This window comes from Scyliorhinus canicula, chromosome 7 (genome assembly GCF_902713615.1).
Source record: "Scyliorhinus canicula chromosome 7, sScyCan1.1, whole genome shotgun sequence".
Classification (NCBI taxonomy): Eukaryota; Metazoa; Chordata; class Chondrichthyes; order Carcharhiniformes; family Scyliorhinidae; genus Scyliorhinus; species Scyliorhinus canicula.
The window spans coordinates 112,176,807-112,200,832 of NC_052152.1; the positions used below are offsets into that span (position 1 = coordinate 112,176,807).

At 50.0% G+C, this 24,026-nt stretch overlaps 1 protein-coding gene across 1 annotated transcript; it reads right to left on the reverse strand.

Moving 5' to 3' along the window:
- Positions 1-2,503: 2,503 nt before the first annotated feature.
- On the reverse strand, positions 2,504-24,000 carry gpalpp1 (GPALPP motifs containing 1). Its single transcript, XM_038802697.1, is given in 9 exon segments — positions 2,504-2,912; positions 5,330-5,428; positions 8,393-8,499; positions 8,502-8,556; positions 9,505-9,639; positions 11,004-11,091; positions 14,829-14,933; positions 20,249-20,420; positions 23,806-24,000. Coding segments are annotated over 9 exon segments (1,107 nt in total). The 5' UTR covers positions 23,933-24,000; the 3' UTR covers positions 2,504-2,693.
- Positions 24,001-24,026: the final 26 nt, after the last annotated feature.

The window sequence follows — 24,026 nt, forward strand, 5'->3', positions numbered from 1 at the left end:
CCCTGCACATCTTTGGGTTGTGCGGGCGAAACCCATGCAAACATGGGGAGAATGTGCAAACTCCACACGGACAGTGACCCAGAGCCGGGATCGAACCTGGGACCTCGGCGGCATGAGGCTGCAGGGCTAACCCACTGCGCCACCATGCTGCCCTGAATTGGGTGAAATTCAATGGAATATTTCAATCTGGCATTGATGTATATTCCAGCAGAAGAGAAGCATAGACGAAGAAGGTAAATTGAAGCTTTCTTAGTGATTTTTGTATCCTTGTCTATGTTTATTCTAATTTAAGAGAACAAGACTTGATACCACACAAAGCATCTGGACCATATGTGGAGGTACACAATTTTAAAATCTTTTGATGAGATCACAAGGAATTCAAGAATATGTGGTATGGCACTGTGTAAGCGTGCAGGGGAATTACGTGTGAAGTAACTAAAACACAGGAAACAAATTCAAAATGGGCCCGTTAGGATACAGATGAACAGAGAGCTGGAGAATATTTTCAATCCATGCATGGTTATTGAATGAGATGGGGACTGTCAGGGAGAAAGAACATATGGCCTTAAGGCAGTTGTGCGAGACTTCAAGATTGAACAATTACTGGTATAATCTATCTCCCTCTCTTGCAATTAAAATTATCAGTTCTGTTCTCTAAATTCAAATTCCTTTGTGTCAAGAAAACAAGACATTCAGCCTGGTGCATTGAATTAGTGCAGTTTCACTTGTGATGTTTAAGTCATTGTATCTGATTTTGTAGGTTTAGAATTAAGTTCTATAATTAGCTTTTCTAACTCTTTAGTTCTTTAAATCTTAATATCTGTTCGTTGAATGCACTGTTATAGACAGATCAATTACTTTCATTGACGTATTTTATACGTAATTTGTGTAATTTAAAAAGTAACTAATTCCAAATAACCAGACAGGATTAATAGCAACCTTCAAATACCTGTGGAAAACATAAAGTCACTGATAGGGGTCTAATTTCATACCATTTAAATTAGATTTTGAGACAATGGGCTCAAGATACTGTATCAATCATGGTCGCATGCCAGCATATTTCCCCCCAATCCTGAACAAATGGGCAAGGAAGCTATTAAAACATTCTTTTATCTCAGCAAAAGGCAGTAGAAACAAACTTTAATGAGGAATGGTCCCACAAGTAATGGATACATTAGTGGGCCTGTCAAGGGTCTATGAAATCCCTGATTTTATTTATTTTACTTGGTTTTGCACAAAAAAAGGGACGATGGGAAATTACATCAATAGATGACCATCACTGTTGAGAAACCAATTATTCTAATCACAGATTGATCATCCGCCCCTTGAGAAAATAAAGAATTTGTTTCTCCTCATTTAGGTCAATTGGAATGCAATAACTTCGCTGTGTTGTGACATGTAATTAGTTAATAAGCAGCAGCTTTCACTGACCAAGTTGCACATTGAGTATGGAATTTACGTCTGTTTGTAGTACCTGCTGTCCAGGTTAGGAGAGAGGAACTGTCTACTGCTAATTTGGGTAAAGCCAATGGCCAAAAGGGGGGACTGAAGTGGTTAAAAATCATTGACTGCAGATATGCTCCTGGGAAACTGCTAGGGCGGAGTAAAAAAAAACCTGCTCAGGCGGACAGCTGCAAAAGCAATAGACAAGTACAGTGTTTCTGTAATTGGTTAAATACTGTGGGAAACATCTGTCGTTGTGATTGGATATTGATTACCTTCAAATAAGTGTACAATTTTGATTTGTGTACTACTTGTAGTTGAGCCTAAAGGTATAATTACTGTTGTATTCCGTTGTTCAGGGAGCTTGTGGGTCATGTGTTGGCAAACAAGATCACCTGCTATAGCTTGAATAAAGATCTTAATTGAGAACTCTTGTGTCGTCTCGTCTCTCAAGGGGAATGAGACTCAGCAACTGGATAGCTGATTCAGCGCCAACAGTCAGCATTTGTTACTCATTCCCAGTTGCCCTGAAGAATTCATGGAATCTTGGGTAGTCATCTGTTAGCATAACTACCAAGCCACACGACTCTGTTTTCTCTTGCCCAATCCCTCCTGAAGCAAAATCAGAAAATGCTGAAAATACTGAGCAGAAAATACTCTTCAGGTTATGGCAGCAGCAGTGGAGAGAAACAAGAGTTAACGTTTCAGATCTGTGACATTAACTCTTTCCAAAGATGCTGCACAGACTTGAAGTGCAAACTCTTTCCGTCTCCACAGAACTTGCTATGGTTCTGTATTTCAGATGTCCTGCATCCACATGATTCTGCTTTTCCCTCCTGAAGCAAATGGCCACTGCTGCGGTAATTGTCAGTCTTCTTTTGAAGTGGCATTCATGTGTGTTCCTCTGACAAATCCCCTCAGTATCACTCTACATGCAGTCACTTTATACATCATTGGGATGGGTTTGCTAGACTGAGGGAGCACCCGGTTACAAACTTCACCTTTTGGCTTAACCACAGAACAAAAACAAAGTGGCAAAGAACCTGCTAAAAAGCAAAAATAAAACTGTTTTACCTTTATTCAGATTAATCAAAATTAAACAAAAGAATATTTTATAACAAGAGACCTGCTATTCATATAACACAAGTTCGAACCATTGTAGTTACAATACAGAAATATTACAGCAGAGTTAAACTATAGACTGACTGCAGTTGCTCTATATCTGCAATTTGTCAGTATTTTTTTCATTTTTATAGGAACATGTTGCTTTTTCCATGTGAAAATCTGGTGTTCAGCTCCTTTGACTTTTTGATCAAGGCTTTCTTCTGAGCTTCATCAAACCGATGAACCTGCAGATCCTGTTCACGATCAAATGCCCGTCGTTCCTGGGGTTTGTCCTTCTCAACTTCAGCTTTTCTCTTCAACTTCTTGCTGTGCATGTCGAGGAGGGACTCCGATCGTCTAGATTCCTTGGAATCACAACAACAAAAGGTTAGCCGCCATTTCTGACATGATCGCAGCCCCTCTTCTCATCCTAGACATTCCAGCCACCTGGTGAAGGAAACCAAGGTGCCCAGCACACAAATCTCTTTAGCACCATGGTACTGCAATGGTCACAGGCTAGGAACCCATACCAACGGTAGCCGACTGCTCATGATAACTTTACAACCTGTTACATCTTGCTGAAAAGGAAAGGACGAATCTGAGAGGTAACACCCTCCCAGAAAATGGACTTGGGTTATACTAGGAATGGTGCAACAACTTGGAGGAAAGACCAAAGGTTGAAGAAATTATTCCCCCCCCCAACCGTGTACCAGTAGAAACCAATGAACCGATTCTTACTAGTCACCCATCAATCTACTCTCCTTTGATCCTGTAATTTAAAAGGTTAAAAGTGCAGGTCAATGACAAGGGTGCACAAATTGTACATTAGAACATAGAACACTACAGCGCAGTACGGGCCCTTCGGCCCTCGATGTTGCGCCGACCTGTGAAACCATCTGAAGCCTATCTGACCTACACCATTCCATTTTCATCCATATGTCTATCCAGTGACCACTTAAATGCCCTTAAAGTTGGCGAGTCCACTACTGTTGCAGGCAGGGCGTTCCACACTCCTACTACTCTCTGAGTAAAGAAACTGCCTCTGATATCTGGCCTATATCTATCACCCCTCAATTTAAAGCTATGTCCCCTCGTGTTGGTCATCACCATCCGAGGAAAAAGACTCTCACTGTCCACCCTGTCTAACCCTCTGACTATCTTATATGTCTCTATTAAGTCACCTCTCAGCCTTCTCCTCTCTAACGAAAACAACCTCAATTCCCTGAGCCTTTCCTCGTAAGACCTTCCCTCCATACCAGGCAACATCCTAGTAAATCTCCTCTGAACCCTTTCCAAAGCTTCCACATCCTTCCTATAATGTGGTGACCAGAACTGCATGCAGTACTCCAGGTGCGGCCGCACCAGACAGCTGCAGCATGACCTTGTGGTTCCGAAACTCAATCCCCCTGCTTATAAAGGCTAGCACACCATATGCCTTCTTAACAGCCCTATTAACCTGGGTGGCAACTTTCAGGGATTTATGTACCTGGATGCCGAGATCTCTCTGTTCATCTACACTACCAAGAATCTTGCCATTAGCCCAGTACTCGCCATTCCTGTTACTCCTTCCAAAGTGAACCACCTCACACTTTTCCGCATTAAACTCCATCTGCCACCTCTCAGCCCAGCTCTGCAGCTTATCTATGTCCCTCTGTATCCTATAACATCCTTCAGCACTATCCACAACTCCACCGACCTTCGTGTCATCTGCAAATTTACTAACCCATCCTTCTACACCCTCTTCCAGGTCATTTATAAAAATGACAAACAGCAGTGGCCCCAAAACAGATCCTTGCGGTACACCATTAGTAACTGAACTCCAGGATGAACATTTGCCATCAACCACCACCCTCTGTCTTCTTTCAGCTAGCCAATTACTGATCCAAACCACTAAATCACCTTCAATTCCATACTTCCTTATTTTCTGCAATAGCCTACCGTGGGGAACCTTATCAAACGCCTTACTGAAATCCATATACACATCAACAGCTTTACCCTGATCCACCTGTTTGGTCACCTTCTCAAAAAACTCAATAAGGTTTGTGAGGCATGACCTACCCTTCACAAAACCGTGTTGACTATCGCTAATCAACTTGTTCTTTTCAAGATGATTATAAACCCTATCTCTTATAACCTTTTCCAACATTTTACCCACAACCGAAGTAAGGCTCACAGGTCTATAATTACCAGGGTTGTCTCTACTCCCCTTCTTGAACAAGGGGACAACATTTGCTATCCTCCAGTCTTCCGGCACTATTCCTGTCGACAAAGACGACATAAAGATCAAGGACAAAGACTCTGCAATCTCCTCCCTGGATTCCCATTCTTTTTTTTTCTTCTTTTTTTTAAATTTTAGAGTACCCAATTATTTTTTCCAATTAAGGGGCAATTTAGAGTGGCCAATCTACCTATCCTGCACATCTTTGGGTTGTGGGGGTGAAACCCACGCAGACACGGGGAGAATGAGCAAACTCCACACGGACAGTGACCCAGGGCCGGGATTCGAACCCAGGTCCTCAGCGCCGTAGGCAGCAATGCTAACCACTGTGCCACCCCAATTGTACATTCTTGAAACTAAAATTCACTCCAAATCTTTCCTCTTCAGAATGGATGACCTTTGACGTTTAAAAAAAATAGAACTTACCATTGAGTTCCTCAGAAGTAGCTCTGTTTTGGGCTACATTATTTGAAGTAGGAGGCACAGTTTTTTAAAAACGCTATTGTAATCGTCAATGTTTTTGCACATATTGCATTATTTTTGGATGAAAAACAAACTGCTTACATTGTACGATGCCACCTCTTTGGCCATCCGTTTATCTCTTTCGGAGAAACTGGGCCGCTCAGGTTCTTTTGAAGGGGAGTCTTTGGCTTTTATTGTTTCCTGAGGGAGCAATGCAAATTCAGATGACAACAATTACCCAGGCACAAATCTCCTCAGAGGAAACGGTTTTAAAAAAAGATCACAATGAAAAGTCAGATGTGGCTGTGTATACAGACACCACGTTCCAAATAGAATGGAGATGTAGGGTGATTTCCATCTCAATCACGGCTGGACTGTTCATAAATGCACTGATCTGTATTAAGTAACTAATCTGCTCTCACCGCGGGCGAAATTCTCCGACCCTGCTGGCGGCGGCGTTATTCCCGCTCCCGTCGGGTTTTTAATTCTCCGAGCGGCCAAAAACCGGCGTTGTGCAAATCCCGCCGGCAGCCTCTGAAAACAGCTGGCGCCGGCGGGATTTCATTGATTTTTTACTTTCAACAAATCTCCGGGCCGGATGCCACGTCGGCGAAAAACGCAGTAGCTTTAAAACGGCGTCAACCATTGATGATGGTTGACGCCGTTCAGTGACCTAGGGCGAGTGCGCGGGGGAGAGGGGGGGGGAAAGAGGAGGAGGACAGAGTCCCGGTGTTTGTGTGGGGGGGGGGGGGGGGGAAGAGAGAGAGAGAGAGAGAGAGAGAGAGAGAGTGTCCCGGCGTTTGGGGGGGGGGGGGGGGGGGGGGGTGGTGTGTTGCGGCGTTGAGGAGGGTGGGGGGTTGCGGAGTTGAGGAGGGTTGTGGCGTTGAGGGGGGGTTGCGGCGATGAGAGGGGGCGTTGCGGCGGGGAGTAGGGGTGGTGGGGAGGGGAGTAGGGGTGGTGGGGAGGGGGGTAGGGGTGGTGGGGAGAGGGGTAGGGGTGGTGGGGAGAGGGGTAGGGGTGGTGGGGAGAGGGGTAGGGGTGGTGGGGAGGGGGGTAGGGGTGGTGAGGGGGTTAGGGGCGTTGGAGGGGGTAGGGGTGGTGGGGGGGGTTTGGGGTAGGGGGCAGCGGCGTGCAGAGAGGGGGGGGGGGGGGCGACGGATGCCCGGGGCCAACGCACCGTCGCCCCCCCCCTCTGCACGCCGCTGCCCCCTACCCCAAACCCCCCCCCACCACCCCGCCCCCTCCAACGCCGCTACCCCCCTCCAACGCCCCTACCCCCCTCCCCACCACCCCTACCCCCCTCCCCACCACCCCTACCCCCCTCCAACGCTGCCCCCCATCTCTCTCAACGCCGGTTTCCCCCCCCCCCCCCTCCCTCTCTCAACGCCGGGTCCCCCCCCTCTCCTCTCAACGCCGGGTTTCCCCCCCCCTCTCCTCTCAACACCGGGGTCCCCCCCCCCTCTCCTCTCAACGCCGGGTCCCCCCTCTCCTCTCAACGCCGGGTCTCCCCCCCCCCCCCCCCTCCTCTCAACGCCGGGTTCCCCCCCCCTCTCCTCTCAACGCCGGGTCCCCTCTCCTCTCAACGCCGGGTCCCCCCCCCTCAATGCCGGGGTCCCACCCCCCCCTCTCCTCTCAATGCCGGGGTCCCACCCCCCCTCCTCCTCTCAACGCCGGGGTCCCACCCCCCCTCTCCTCTCAACGCCGGGTCTCCCCCCCCCCTCTCCTCTCAACGCCGGGTCTCCCCCCCGCCCTCTCCTCTCAACGCCGGGCCCCCCCCCCTCTCCTCTCAACGCCGGGTCCCCCCCCCTCTCCTCTCAACGCCGGGTCCCCCCCCCCCCTCTCCTCTCAACGCCGGGTCCCCCCCCCCCCCTCTCCTCTCAACGCCGGGTCCCCCCCCACCTCTCCTCTCAACGCCGTCCCCCCCCCCTCTCCTCTCAACGCCGGGTCTCCCTCCCCCCCCTCCTCTCAACGCCGGGTCTCCCCCCCCCACCCCTCCTCTCAACGCCGCCCCCCCTCCCTCTCCTCTCAACGCCGGGTCCCCCCCCCCCTCTCCTCTCAACGCCGGGTCTCCCCCCCCTCTCCTCTCAACGGCAGGTCTTCGGAGAATTTCGCCCCGTATTTTGATGGAGAAATGATCCAGCTTTAATCAGGAGACTTGCTACAGTTTTGGTCATGTGTTTGGTATGTTGCACTTTACAGAACCTTTATTTAAATATGCTCTGCTGAGTAAACAGACTGCAATACGACCTGCACTGTCTTTAACTCATTGGTTAACAAAGTGCTGCCAAATATCCACTTCAAAGAAAGTTACCCTGCAACAGGTGCTTTAAACTCAAGATGGCCTACAAGCTTGAGTGGATGAGGTACAAAAATGCCCTCTCAGAAAATCTTAATCTTACGTCAATATTCAGATCAGAAAACTGCAGACATAAATCTGCAATTAATCCTCATTTCATACTAGCCACCTTCAAAAAACAAGGATACAAAAGTGGTCTGAATTCTTTTTGGGGCTCTCCTTGCTTAACCAGAATATGGCTGGATGGATTTGATTTATTTCCTCTTTCCCCTCTTTTTCTCAATGAGTGACATATTCCAGAGCACCACCTAATCTTAAAATAGTGCTGTATTCAATCTAAGCTGCCAGGAGTGCATATTTTCCTTCCCTCGTACAATAATGTCTCTTCAACACTTTGTGGCTCAATTTGAGACTGCTGGCCCAGGCAAGGCAGAGGAGAGAGTGACTCCCAGAAGAACCTTGCTGACACAAAATTAATAGCAAGGTCTTCGTAATGGAGTTGGGGTTGGCTGTTTTCTGAAACTGAAAACAAATCTACAAAAATGTTTAAAAATTTGCACCCGTTTCCTCTAAGTGTCTAAGTATTATTTCCTGTGAGACTTTTCTTGCAACACTTTGTTGAGACCACCTGTATCGTGAAACCAGGGATCCAATTCAATTTACTGAGCCATTAAAATCTATCAGGGGCAGGTCAGCAATCAGTAATACCGAGACGAAAGAGAAAATGCAGAAAAATCTCAGCAAGTCTGGCAGCATCTGTCGGGAGAGAAAAGAGCTAACGTTTCGAGTCCGATGACTCTTTGTCAAAGCTGACAAAGCTTTGGTATGTTGTAGTAATTTTCTTTTATCCAGTAAAACCGAGTCTCTACCTGAGCTTTCTTTTCCTTGTCAGCCGGAGTATCTGTCCATGTGGAACGGTCGGATGACTCTCCGTTCGCACGCCTCTTAAACGTCCTCGCGCCCAAACCTATGTTTGTAAAACTGGTGGAAGCTCAGTCATCCAGCACTCTCTGACCTGTTTCTGGGCATCATCCTGACAGATAAACATAGTGGGAAAAGACAGAGGAAACTTTTAGTCCTTGGATGAAGCAAATGATTCCCACCTGAAGACTGAAATGTAAAGCTTTGTCCAACGCACATTGAGACCAGAACTGGGCCGAATGAAATAAGGTAATTTCTCAGTGCTAAGGATATGCTGAGTTTTAGACTAAGTGCTTGATCCTCCAATATGATTATAGAATATGATTCTGCAGGGTTCTCAAGTCTGGTTCTGTACCAGAATTTGTTTGATCCAGGAGAATGGAGGAGGCTAGAAGAAAGGCTATTTTTCATTCTGCAGCACGTAACATGCGGTGACACTGGTTAGCACTGTTGCCTCACAGCGCCAGGGACCTGGGTTCGATTCCGACCTCGGGTGACTGTGTGCAATTTGCACTTCCTTTCCATGTCTGCGTGATTTCCTCCATGTGCTCTAGTTTCCTCCCACAGTCCAAACATGTGCAGGTTAGGTGGATTACTGGGCGGTACAGTGGCTAGCACTGTTGCCTACAGCACTGAGGATCCAGGTTCGATCCCAGATCTGGGTCACTGTCCATGTGGAGTTTGCACATTCTCCCCGTGTCTGCGTGGGCTTCACCTCCACAACCCAAAGATGTGCAGGGTGGGTGAATTGGCCACACTACATTGCCCCTTATTGGAAAAAAAAATATTGGGTACTCTAAATTCTTTTTTAAAAAGTATGTTAAATAAAAAAGGTTAGGTGGATTGGCCATGCTAAATTGCCTCTTCGTGTCTAAAGGTTAGGTGGGGTTATGGGGATAGGGTGGGGAGTGGGCCTAGGTAGGGTGCTCTTTTGGAGGGTCGGTGCAGACTCGATGGGCTGAATAGCCTCCTTCTGCACTGTAGGGATCCTATGACACGGGGTATGGGAAACAAATATCCATGCCCATGTAGTAACTGTAGGAAGAAGTTGTTCTCTTACCGCATCACCAGAGACAAGCTTTTCTTTCATTCTGTTCGCTCTGCGTTCAATATCTGCCGCCACGTTGCTTTCAGCAGCATCTGTTGAGGGCATCGGACCGATTAGGGCCTCCTCATCACTGTCTTCTTCTGCACACTGTAAAACACAAAAGAGTGGGAAGTCACTAAGCTGGGTTCTTACATCAGTGCTTTTGTTGACAAGGCGCGACATGGGATCAGTAAAAGGTGGGGGGCGGTTTGCTTTAAAGACCTGTGGAGAGTCGACCATTGATTCTGGATCCCATGATATCTCATGGACAAGGAAACCTCCTGTTGATTACCAACTGGTGTGCTCCTTCAGCTGATAAGTCAGTACTCTTCCACGTTGAACATCACTTGGAAGACGCAAGGGTGGCAAGAGCACAGAATGTACTTCAATGCCCCTTATCAAAGAGTGGCACCACAGCACCACTACTGACCGAGCCTTAAGGCCACAGCTGCCAGACTGGTCCTGCTACAGATAGTGAGAGAACAATCACAAGGAGGAAAAAAACAACTTGATCTTCTAAACTCCCCAACAGAGATTCATCTATCCCATAATATTCACAAATGCAGGAACTGATGTAAATGCAGATTTTCTTTGATAGCGGACCTCACTTAGCATGTTACGGTGCTATGTAAATTTCAATACCCATTCCAAGCAAAGTGAAGTGTGACAGTGCCAGCTAAATCCCTAACCAACACGAGCCACAACAGCTTAATGTTAGCATATTGCTCATAACCCTTGCTAATCATTAGGAAAAGTGCCTTACGATGAGACAATTTCATAGTGGTCACAGACTGATCACGATCAACTGATCCCTGCTGGAAAAGCATGTACATGGACAGCGGGTGACCATGGAATTGAGCGCACTGGTGACACCACATGCGGTTGAATAGCTCGTCATTTGGAGTGGCCTCTCTGGCAGGTTTTGAAGATTTTCTGTGTCATACCCAGTGCTTTATAGAAAATTAAGAGAATAATTGAATTGGGTCTTAATTTACATACTCGTCTGCTTTCTTACGTTTCACAATTTTCTGCAATTAGGCCTCATACACCCACTGCATCTCAGTCTCCATCCCAAGCCTTGACTGACATTGCTCCATAACTAGCAGGGGATCAGCTTCAGAGGAACTCTGGTTTTCCCTCTGAATGAGGCAATCTTCACTCTGCACGATGAAGGATGGGCAGGAATTGGAGAGAACACTAACTCCCCTCTCGCTCCTCTCTTCCACCAAACTGCTGTAAAATTTCTTTGGCAGAAACTAGGTGATAGTGAAGCAGATTTACAGAACAGCAAGAACGATTAGGTTTCTACCCTGCTCAGAGAGCCGCAGCAAAGTATTACGGGTAGCAATCTACCAAAAGTCAGAGAAAGGAGATTTCTGTAATTCAGTCAGTGACAAGTAATATTAAATCAGCAGCAATGCATGTTACATTAAAAATAATTGAGAGGGAGAGGTTTCTTAAATCCTACTTACCACTGTGCTCAAACTTAAGGGTATAGCTGGTTCTCTCTCTTTTTCTGACCGACTGAATCCAGGTGGTAGTGCGGGGCCTATAAAAGGCCTAAAGAAAAAAAGTGCAACAAGTGAGCAAAATTTTAGTTCATGGAATAAAAGGGAAATTAGCACTCAGAGAAGAAATTTGGGGCAGCACGGTAGCATTGTGGATAGCACAATTGCTTCACAGCTCCAGGGTCCCAGGTTCGATTCCGGCTTGGGTCACTGCCTGTGCGGAGTCTGCACATCCTCCCCGTGTGTGCGTGGGTTTCCTCCGGGTGGCTCCGGTTTCCTCCCACAGCCCAAAGATGTGCAGGTTAGGTGGATTGGCCATGATCAATTGCCCTTAGTGTCCAAAATTGCCCTTCGTGTTGGATGGGTTACTGGGTTATGGGGATAGGGTGGAGGTGTTGACCTTGCGTAGGGTGCTCTTTCCAAGAGCCGGTGCAGACTCGATGGGCCGAATGGCCTTCTTCTGCACTGTAAATTCTATGAAATCTATGAAATTGGCTGAGTGATAGGAAACAGAGAGTGGTGATGATTGGTTGTTTTTCAGATTGGAAAAACTTTTGTAATGGTGTTCCTCTGGGGCCAGTGTTGGGACCCTTGCACTTCCTGATATATATTAATGACCTGGACTATGGTGTTCAGGGCGCAGTTTCAAAATTTATAGATGATACAAATGTGATGAGGATAATCTTGCACTTCAAAAGGACATAGACATGTTAGTAGATTGGGCAGACAAAGTGGCAGATGAAGTTCAACGCAGAGAAGTGTGAGGTGATTCATTTTGGCAGGAAGAATATGAACAGTATAAAATAAAGGAAGAAACTCTAAAGGAGGTGTAGAAACAGAGGAACCTCGGTGTTTAAGTACACAAGTCATTAAAGATGGCAGGACAAATTGAGAGCAGTTAATAAAGCATACAGCATCTTAGGTTTTATTAAAAGGGGCATTGATTACAAGAGTAAGGAGGTAACATTAAACTTGTATAAGACATTAGTTAGACCTCATTCTGAGTACTGCGTCCAGTTCTGGGCCCCATTCTTGAGGAAGGATATGATGCATTAGACAGAGATTGGAGGAGATTCAAAAGAATGGTTCCAGGGATAAAGAATTGTAGCTACGAGGATAGATTGGAGAGGTTGGGACCCTTTTCCTCGGAGAAAAGACCGAGAGTAGATTTGGTTGAGGTATTCAAGGTCCTGAGGGGGTGTGGGCAGGGTAAAGAGTGAGAAACTGTTCCCACTCAAGGGAGCATCAAGACCTAAAGGACAGAAATTCAAAAATAATTGGCAAAATTAGGGTGGACAGTGAGAGTCTTTTTCCTCGGATGGTGATGACCAACACGAGGGGACATAGCTTTAAATTGAGGGGTGGTAGATATAGGACAGATGTCAGAGGCAGTTTCTTTACTCAGAGAGTAGTAGGGGTGTGGAATGCCCTGCCTGTAACAGTAGTAGACTCACCAAATTTAAGGGCATTTAAGTGGTCACTGGATAGACATATGGATGAAAATGGAATGGTGTAGGTCAGATAGGCTTCAGATGGTTTCACGGGTCGGCGCAACATCGAGGGCCGAAGGGCCCGTACTGCGCTGTAATGTTCTATGTTCTAAAAGGAGCAACTGTGGTGTAAGGAAAAGTTTTTCACCCACGGGATGGTTGGAGTCTGGAACAAACTTCCTGGGAGGGTGGTGGAGGCAGGTTCGATCAAGATGTTCAAAAGGAAATTGGATTGCCTTGTGAATGGAAAGAATGTGCAAGGTTATGGGGAAAGGCAGGGTAGTGGGACTAGGTAGAATGCTCTTTCAGAGAGCCAGTGCTGACTCAATGAGCCTCAAAGCCTCCTTCTGCACTGTAAAGATTCTGTGAAGTGAATCTTCAGATCACGTTTCAGGATTAGTCTCTGGTAGTACACAATCAAAGGCTTCAGTCTTCTCCTATCAGGCCTGGCGATTTGGTCATGAGAATGGAGTCCCAGTGAAGCTGCTAGCTCAGCAATATTGTCCCTAGGTTTACCATACCAGGAATACAACCCACCATGATGGAAATAGAAAAAAAACAAAAGTCATAAGAGTTTGTTCCTTTTTGGAGAGGGATGAGGGTTTGCATGCCCAACACAATGAACAATCATTCAAAGCTTACAAATGCAGCAGCATTCTTCGACCGAACACTGCACTCATTTTTTTGAAGATGAAGCTGTCACAGTGTTGTTAATGAATGTTACCCTACAAGGAACTCCAAGGACATTTCTTGTCCTCTTTTAGATCATTTTTATTGTTCACAAACCTCTGGTTTGTGTTGCCCGGGAACCTCACACAAGATAGAGCCCACTGGGAAATGTTTCAGCATCAGGCAGGGACATGAACAAACAATTGGCTAGGTTCCTGCAAGCAGTCGGGAAGATCTGCAGCCTTATTAGCTGTGGCTTAGTAAATAGCACTCTCCCCATAGTCTCACAAAGTTGTGGCTTCAAGTTCCACTTCAGAATTTTGAGCACAAATACCAGGTTGACACTCCAGTGCAGTACTGAGGGAGTACTGTATTGTCAGAGATGCTGCCTTTCCTCCAATAGAATAAACCAAGGCCCCATCATGAATGTAACAGATCCCATGACAATATTTTGGAGTACAACAGGGGTGTTATACCCGGTGTCCTGGCCAATACTCATCCCTCAACCATAGGAACACTGGAGCAGGAGTAAACCATTCAGCCCACTGAGCCTGCTTCACCATCCAAAATGATCATGGATAATCATCCACCTCAGTGTCCTTTTCCCACACTATCCCCATATCTCCCGATGTCATTGGCATTTAAAATCTGTCAAGATCTGCTTTAAACACACTCACTGATTGAGCTTCTACAGTCTCTGGGTAGAAAATTCCAAAGATTCACAGCCCCCCCGAGTAAAAACTTATCTCCTCACTTCGGCCCGAAGCGTCTTTTCTCTTATATTCACTGGTTCTAGACTCCCCAACCAGGGAAACCTCTTACCTGCACCTAAACATCTCATCTGAATTTCCCGCCTATTCCTTAAGTATTTTGTAGGTTTCAATGAGATCACCTTTCATTCTTCAAAACTCTAGAAAACAGAGGCTCAGTTTGCCTAATCTCTCTTCGTTGGACAGTCCTGCCATCCTGGGAACAAGTCTGGTGAACCATTGTTGGACTCCCTCTATGGTAATAATATTCTTCCTAAGGGAACCAAAACGACACAGAATACTCAAGTTGTGATCTAACTAAGGTTCGATATAATTGAAACAAGGCTTTGCAACTCCTGTATTGAAACCCTCTTGCAATAAAGGCCAATATAGCATTAGCCTTCCTAATTGCCTGCTGAAACTGCATGTTAACCTTCAGTGACTTAATTCATGAGGACACCTAGGTCCCTTTGTTCATCTGCACTTTCTAATCTCTTATCATTTAAGAAACACTCTGCGCATACGTTTCTCCCAACAAAGTGGATAACCTCACTCTTTTCCACATTCTATTCCATCTGCCATGTTCTTGCCCACTCATTAAGTCTGTCCAAAACCCCTTGAAGCTACTTTGCATCTTCCTCACAACACACATTCCCACCTAACCTTGTGTCACCTGCAAACTTGGAAACATTACATTTGATCCTCGCATCCAAATCATTGATATATATTGCAAACAGCTGGAGCCCTGTGGTATCAAGAAGGATGGTGTTGGGGACCTCTAGTGGCAGAAAGATTGTAGCTTCTGAGTGATTTTGACCTGAATTTGAGGGACAACAGTAATATAACAACTTATTTATTTCATGCTACAGTATACCATTTACCGTTCAGGCGATTGCTCTCGTTTTGGAAAACCTGGGGGAAGAGCAGGACCAAAAAATCCATCGTCCTCATCATCATCTTCATCCTGCGGAGCAGCAAGCTGCTTGCTGATTAAGAAAAAGAAGACATCGTCACCATGTAATCAGCACGTGCAAGACCCTTGCCATGCAATCAATCCCGTGGGCGTGCAGGACCCTCGCCACACAATCAGACATGTGGGCAGCAGGGGCGACGCTACGCAGACGCATGGGCAGTAGGGTCAACGCCATGCATACGCATGGGCAGCAGGGTCGACGCTATGCAGACGCATGGGCAGCAGGGTCGACGCTATGCAGACGCATGGGCAGCAGGGTCGACGCCATGCAGACGCATGGGCAGCAGGGCTGACGCCGTGCAGACACGTGGACGTGCTGGACCCTCACCGCACAATCAGACATGTGGGCAGCAGGAACGAAGACATGCAGACAGATGGGCGGCAGGGCTGACGCAGCGCAGACAGATGGGCGGCAGGGCTGACGCAGCGCAGACAGGTGGGCGGCAGGGCTGACGCAGCGCAGACAGGTGGGCGGCAGGGCTGACGCAGCGCAGACAGGTGGGCGGCAGGGCTGACGCAGACAGGTGGGCGGCAGGGCTGACGCAGCCCAGACAGGTGGGCGGCAGGGCTGACGCAGACAGGTGGGCGGCAGGGCTGACGCAGCGCAGACAGGTGGGCGGCAGGGCTGACGCAGCGCAGACAGGTGGGCGGCAGGGCTGACGCAGCGCAGACAGGTGGGCGGCAGGGCTGACGCAGACAGGTGGGCGGCAGGGCTGACGCAGCGCAGACAGGTGGGCGGCAGGGCTGACGCAGCGCAGACAGGTGGGCGGCAGGGCTGACGCAGCCCAGACAGGTGGGCGGCAGGGCTGACGCAGCCCAGACAGGTGGGCGGCAGGGCTGACGCAGCGCAGACAGGTGGGCGGCAGGGCTGACGCAGCGCAGACAGGTGGGCGGCAGGGCTGACGCAGCGCAGACAGGTGGGCGGCAGGGCTGACGCAGCGCAGACAGGTGGGCGGCAGGGCTGACGCAGCGCAGACAGGTGGGCGGCAGGGCTGACGCAGCGCAGACAGGTGGGCGGCAGGGCTGACGCAGACAGGTGGGCGGCAGGGCTGACGCAGCCCAGACAGGTGGGCGGCAGGGCTGACGCAGCCCAGACAGGTGGGCGGCAGGGCTGACGCAGCCCAGACAGGTGGGCGGCAGGGCTGACGCAGCGCAGACAGGTGGGCGACAGGGCTGACGCAGACAGGTGGGCGGCAGGGCTGACGCAGCGCAGACAGGTGGGCGGCAGGGCTGACGCAGCGCAGACAGGTGGGCGGCAGGGCTGACGCAGCGCAGACAGGTGGGCGGCAGGGCTGACGCAGCGCAGACAGGTGGGCGGCAGGGCTGACGCAGCGCAGACAGGTGGGCGACAGGGCTGACGCAGACAGGTGGGCGGCAGGGCTGACGCAGCCCAGACAGGTGGGCGGCAGGGCTGACGCAGCGCAGACAGGTGGGCGGCAGGGCTGACGCAGCCCAGACAGGTGGGCGGCAGGGCTGACGCAGCGCAGACATGTGGGCGGCAGGGCCGTTGCTTTGCATGCAGCACTGTCAGTGGTATAGTCAGGTGGGAGCGGCTCTGAGAGACCTCAATTGACTCCAAACCCATGGCACCAGGTCAGATATGGGAAAGGAAACCTCTTGCTGATTACCAGCCAGGGCACAGAAGACACGCTGGGTGCAGTCCTCCATGTCCATCACCAAGAATGACTCGTTATTACTACAAACAGACCAAATCCTGAGGATATATCTGCCTGGCTGGGCCCGCAGCAGTTAATGAGAGGACCAAGAAAGAGGGGAAAGGGGAAAACCAATTAGACCTAGTCTTCAGCAATCTATCTGCCGCATCTGTCGATGATAGTATTAATAAGGACTGACAACTGCACAGTCTCTTGTGTCAGCCATGGTACAGTTAATAATACTCTTGCCTCTGAATTCTAAGGTTGCAGGTTTAGGTCCCACTCCACGAACACAAAATCTACATTGACACTTGAGTGCAATACAGAGGGAGTGCTACATTGTCGGAGGTGCTACCTTTTAGATGAGACATTAAATCATGGCTCCACCAGCCTGTCCGGTGGGTGGAGCAGATCCCACAGCAGTATTTTGCAAAAGAGCAGGGGAGTTATTCCTTTTATATTTATCGCTCAAACAATATCACAAAAACTCAAATTATTTGGTGATTACACATTGTTGATTGTGGGAGCTTGCTGTGCATGATGTGGCTACCATGTTTCCTACATTACAACGGTGACTAGACGTCAAAAGATACTCCATTGGTTATAACCCGTTCTGAAACATCTTGTACGGTGCTATATAAATTTAAGTCTTTCTTACGAAGGGCACCCTACCGTGCTGAATGGGATAGATTTTGAACAGATCTAGAAACTCAAAATTGCCCATCCATGAGGCACACTGAACCATTGGTAGCAGCAGATTTGTTTTCAACCACACAATATGTAACCTCATGGTCTGGCATATTCCCCCTTCCACCATTATCATCAAGCCAAGGGGTTGAGTACAGCAGACCGCACCAGGAGCAGCACCAGGCTGATTTAGAAAGGAGATGCCAAACTGATAAACCTACAACATAGGACCAGATATATTTTAAGCAACAGAGACAACATGTTAGAGACAGAAACAAAAGCAGAAAGTACTGCACAATAGCAGATCTGACAGCATGTGTGGAGAGAGAACAGAGCTAACATTGAGTCTGGATGACTCATTGTCAAAGCTGGAGAGAAGAACTGGAAATAGAACATATAACAAACAGTGCAGAAGGAGGCCATTCGACCCATCGAGTCTGCACCGACCCACTTAAGCCCTCATTTCCACCCTATCCCCCTAGGGTCAGATTTATACTTTAACAGCTTTGACAAAGAGTCATTCAGATACAAAAGGTTAGCTCCCTTCTCTCTTCCACAGATGCTGTCAGACCTGCATCTGTCCAATATTTTCTGTTTTTGTTTCAGACTCCAGCATCTGCAATAAGTTGCTTTTAGGTTAATGACAGAACTATGCAATCCCACAATCAATAGATCAGATCTAAGCTCTGCACAGTGCTGCCACATCCAGTTGTGAATGATGGTGAACAGTTAAACAATTAACTGCCGTTGAAGGCTCCACAAGCATCCCTATCCTCAACGATGTGGATCCCAGTACACCAATGCAATAGACATGGGTGAAGTATTTGCAACCATATCTCCAACCAGAAGTGCCAAGGACTGATCCATCTCCGTCTCCTCCAGAAGTCGCTCGTATCACAGATGTCAGTCTTCAGCCAATTTGATTCACTCCATGTCAAATCAATGAACGGTTGAAGGCACTGGATACTGCAACGGCCATATCTGACAATATTCCAGCAATAGTACTGAAAACTTGTGCTCCAAATCTTGCTGCACCCGTAGCCCACCTGGTGCAGTACAGCTACAACACTGGCATCTACCCGGCGATGCAGAAAATTGCCTGTACACAAAAAGCAGAACAAATCCAATTCCCATCAGTTTACTCTCCATTATCAGCAAGTGATGGAAGATGCCATTGACTGTGCTATTGACAACTTGCCCATTAAGCTGCATCACACTTTAGAGTCCAAATGCCTTAATGATGGGACAGAGAAGGAAAGAAAATAATCCTGCATTCCAGATCCCACTGCATCATGGGACACCCTGCTTCCATTTGTCCAAAGATCAGTCACATGCAAACCCATGGCAGCAACTTGTGACCCTCAGTAGATGCCTTTCTTATATCGAGGGACAGCTGATGACAATACAGCAATAAGCTGCATACCAAACCTCAGCTTGGGTTCCGCCAAACCACTAGGCCCTGCTCTCCTTACGGCCTTTGGTTCAAACATGGGCAAAAGAGCTGAACTCAAGAGAAGAGTTGTGGATGACTGTCCTGTCATAAAAGGGAATATTTGACCGAGTGTGACATTAAGGAGCCCTCGCAAAACTGGAGTCAGTGGGAATGAGAGGGGAAACTCTCCATTGGCTAGAGTCATACCTGGCACAAGGGAAGATGATTGTGGTGGTTGGAGGTCAATCATCTCAGTCCCAGGAGATCACTGCAGGAGTTCCTCAGGGTAGTGTCCTAGGCCCAACCATCTTCAGCTGCTTCATCAATGACCTCCCCCCTTCCATCACATGGTCAGAAGTGGGAATGTTCGCTGATAACTGCGCAATATTCAGCACCATTCACGATCCTCAGATACTGAAGCAGTCCAAGTCCAATACAATATACAGGCTTGGGCTGACAAGTGGCAAGTTTGCACCACCCAACGAGAGAGAATCGAACCATTACCCCTTGACATTATCATCCCTGAATCCCCAATATCAACATCCCGGGGGTTACCATTGATCAGAAACTGAACTGGACTAGCCACATAAATAGTGTTGCTAGAAGTGCATTTAGCACAAAGAACAATGGTTGCGGTTGCTGGAGATCAATAATTTCAGTCCCAGGAGCTCTTCAGGGTAGTGCCCCAGGCCCAACCACCTTAAACCACACTTTATCAATGACCGTCCTCCCATTGGGGCAGCACTGTGGTTAGCACTGTTGCTTCACAGCACCAGGGTCCCAGGTTCGATTCCCGGCTTGGGTCACTATCTGTATGGAGTCTGCACGTTCTCCCCGTGTCTGCGTGGGTCTCCTCCGGGTGCTCCGGTTTCCTCCCACAAGTCTCGAAAGACGTACTTGTCAGGTGAATTGGATATTATGAATTCTCCCTCTGTGTACCCGAACAGGCGTCGGAATGTGGCGCCGAGGGGATTTTCACAGTAACGTCATTGCAGTGTTAATTTAAGCCTAACTGTGACAATGAATATTATTAGCATAACATTAGAGGTGGGATGGTTAGTTCAATTTGCAATTCCTCAGTAATGAAGCAGTTTTGGGATTCACATGCAGCAAGACCTGGAGAATATCCAGGCTTGTGCTGTTCAGTGGCAAGCAACATCTTTGGGTTGTGGGAGTGAAACCCATGCAGACACGGGGAGAATGTGCAAACTCCACACGGACAGTGACTCGGGGCTGGGATTTGAACCAGGGTCCTCAGCGCCACAGCCAGCAATGCTAACCACTGTGCCACGTGCCGCCCCACCACCTTCTCAATGGAAATTTGGGATGGGCACTAAATGCTGGCCTCACTGTAGATGTCCACACTCCATGAATGAATAAAAAGCAGACCGCACAATTAGCACTGTCACTAAGCAATCAGCTCGATATACAGGACCATAACAATACAATCAACACCAGACACAGTACTGCTGCCACAAACGCAATGTGGTCTGTTATGAACAAAGATGCACGTCCAACATGGTCAGGTCTCTTGATCGATCAGCACTCATTTACCTGTCTCCCGACTTGCCGTTACACTCCTCTATAGTTGAGTCGGCGGATTTCCTCAACTCCAGCGGTGAGCTTTGCTGCCCCTCGTCAACGCAGTGAATAATGGCTTCCTCATCACCTGAACTGTCCGAGCTCTTGCTCGCCTGAAATCCTGGAGGCAACGCTGGTCCTGCAACTGTTACATAATGTTGTAACAAAGAATTCATCACATATCAGAATAAAACCTTAACCATCAAGTGACCAATCAATCCCCGCACCAGCACTTGTGACCATCACTCACCCGGCTTTTCCAGCAGCTTAACTGGAGAAAGGACCGGGAGGACAAGATAAAATGATCCAGTGAATTTTCTTTATTGAAGGCTATTTACTAGGGCTAACAGGGTTCAGTAGCACAATGGATATTTTAGTAATTCAAGGAACTCGAGTTCAAATATCATACTGATTTTTTTTAAGTTCTAGAAATCTAAAGTTGGTATGAATAGAAATGAACTACAAGGCTGTCAGATTGTTGTTATAATCTAATGGGTTCATTAATGTTTGTTAGAACATAGAACAGTACAGCACAGAACAGGCCGTTCGGCCCTCGATGTTGTGCCGAGCTTTGTCCGAAACCAAGATCAAGCTATCCCACTCCCGGTCATTCTGGTGTGTTCCATGTGCCTATCCAATAACCGCTTGAAAGGTCCTAAAGCGTCCGACTCCACTATCACAGCAGGCAGTCCATTTCACACTCTAACCACTCTCTGAACCTACCTTGGACATCCCTCCTATATCTCCCACCCCGAACCTTATAGTTATGCCCTCTTGTAACAGCTACATCCACCCAAGGAAATAGTCTCTGAACGTCCACTCTATCGATCCCCCTCATCATCTTATAAACCTCTATTAAGTCACCTCTCATCCTCCTTCGCTCCAATGAGAAAAGCCCTAGCTCCCTCAACCTTTCCTCATCGGACCTACCCTCCAATCCAGGCAGCATCCTGGTAAATCCCCTTTGCACCCTTTCCAATGCTTCCACATCCTTCCTATAATGAGGTGACCAGAACTGCACACAATACTCCAAATGTGGTCTCACCAGGGTCCTGTACAGTTGCAGCATAACCCCACGGCACTTAAACTCATGCCCCCTGTTAATAAACGCTGACATACTATAGGCCTGGGAGGGATGCCTGCTGTCTTTACCTAGCTCCAAGGTCCAAGGTTCAATTCCTGGCTTGGGTCACTGTCTGTGTGAAGTCTGCACGTTCTCCCTGCGTCTGCATGGGTTTCCTCCGGGTGCTCTGGTTTCCTCCCACAAGTCCCGAAAGATGTGCTGTTCGATAATTTGGACATTCTGAATTCTCCCTCTGTGCACCTGAACAGGTGACAGAATGTGGCGACTAGGGGTTTTTCACAGTAACTTCATTGCAGTGTTAATGTAAGCCTACATATAACACTAATAAGGATTATTATTATTAACCTGGCCTTCATGTTGTAAGAGTCCTTCCTTTGCTTCCATTTTTTCTTATTTTTTGGTCCATATTTGGAACGTGCCTTTAAGCAGAGGACTCAAGCTGAAGCAGCCTGTCTGTCAGGACATTGTGTTCCTAAGTGCTGTATTTTGGAGAGGAGAAACATACTCGTCAGCACCGAGTGAATCTTGGGAGCCAGCTTTGGAGGAAGTTGGTTCTGAATGGCAAGCTGGCAACCTGTGTGTTGGCCAGGGGCTGTGTTCTGCCTGATAAGCGTCAGTGAATGGTTCCTGCATGATGCTTTTTGAGAGAACTGGGCTTAAGTGTTTAGACCTTACAAGTCCCAGGGGCAGAGATTTAAGGGTGGGTCCCAGGGGAGGGAGATGAAGTGGGAGAAGAATCCCAGGGGAGTGGCATGGTAGCACAGTGGACAGTGGTTAGCACTGTTGCTTCACAGCATCAGGGACCCATGTTCAATTTGCATCTTGGGTCACAGTCTGTGAGGAGTCCGCATGTTCTCCCCGTTTCCTCTGGATGCTCCGGTTTTTTCCAACGTCCCGAAAGACGTGCTGTTAGGTGAATTGGGCACTCCCTCAGTGTACTGAGACCAGGGGCTTTTCACAGGGCAGGGTTCAGGGGGGAGGGGATCAGGGTTCAGGGGGGGGGAGGGGATCGGGGTACAGGGGAGAGGGGATCGGGGTACAGGGGGGAGGGGATCGGGGTACAGGGGGGAGGGGATCGGGGTACAGGGGGGAGGGGATCGGGGTACAGGGGGGAGGGGATCGGGGTACGGGGGGGAGGGGATCGGGGTACGGGGGGGAGGGGATCGGGGTACGGGGGGGAGGGGATCGTGGTACGGGGGGGGAGGGGATCGTGGTACGGGGGGGAGGGGATCGTGGTACGGGGGGGAGGGGATCGTGGTACGGGGGGGAGGGGATCGGGGTACAGGGGGGGAGGGGATCGGGGTACAGGGGGGGGAGGGGATCGGGGTACGGGGGGGGAGGGGATCGGGGTACGGGGGGGGGGAGGGGATCGGGGTACGGGGGGGAGGGGATCGGGGTACCGGGGGGGAGGGGATCGGGGTACGGGGGGGAGGGGATCGGGGTACGGGGGGGGAGGGGATCGGGGTACGGGGGGGGAGGGGATCGGGGTACGGGGGGAGGGGATCGGGGTACGGGGGGGGAGGGGATCGGGGTACGGGGGGGAGGGGATCGGGGTGGGGGGAGGGGATCGGGGTACGGGGGGAGGGGATCGGGGTACGGGGAGAGGGGATCGGGGTACGGGGGGGAGGGGATCGGGGTACAGGGGGAGGGGATCGGGGTACAGGGGGAGGGGATCGGGGTACAGGGGGAGGGGATCGGGGTACAGGGGGAGGGGATCGGGGTACAGGGGGAGGGGATCGGGGTACAGGGGGAGGGGATCGGGGTACAGGGGGAGGGGATCGGGGTACAGGGGGGGAGGGGATCGCGGTACAGGGGGGGAGGGGATCGGGGTACAGGGGGGGAGGGGATCGGGGTACAGGGGGGGAGGGGATCGGGGTACGGGGGGAGGGGATCGGGGTACAGGGGGGGGGGGGATCGGGGTACAGGGGATCGGGGTACAGGGGGGGGAGGGGATCGGGGTACAGGGGGGGAGGGGATCGGGGTACAGGGGGGGAGGGGATCGGGGTACAGGGGGGGGAGGGGATCGGGGTACAGGGGGGGGGGAGGGGATCGGGGTACAGGGGGGAGGGGATCGGGGTACAGGGGGGGGTCCCGGGGGAGACGCGGGGTCCGTGGGAGGGGGGAACTGGGTTGGGGGGGGGTTCCTGGGTTGGGGGGGGTTCCCGGGGAGGGGGCGGCGGGATCCCGGGGGGGGGGGGGGGCGGGGGCGGCGGGATCCCGGGGGGGGGGGGGGCGGCGGGATCCCGGGGGGGGGGGCGGCGGGATCCCGGGGGGGGGGGCCGGCGGGATCCCGGGGGGGGGGGGCCGGCGGGATCCCGGGGGGGGGGGGGGGCCGGCGGGATCCCGGGGGGGGGGGGGCCGGCGGGATCCCGGGGGGGGGGGGGGCCGGCGGGGTCCCGGGGGGGGTTTGCAGCCGCGGATATTCCAAAACCGTGTGCGCGCGCACCTGTCTGGTCGAAAGCCGCTGTGGAGGGCCGCCGGCGGCCGCATTGGGAATCCTGGTGCTGTCCTCGCGCTGTCCGGTAACCGGGGGGCAGCGCGGGCCCGATCAACGGCACCTTCTCCTCGGACATGACGCACTGCAGCTTCCAGCACTCCCCCCTGCCCACCCCCTCTGAGCCGCGGCCGCTGAATTGTCCTCGCCACCAACCGCCAGAGACATTTACA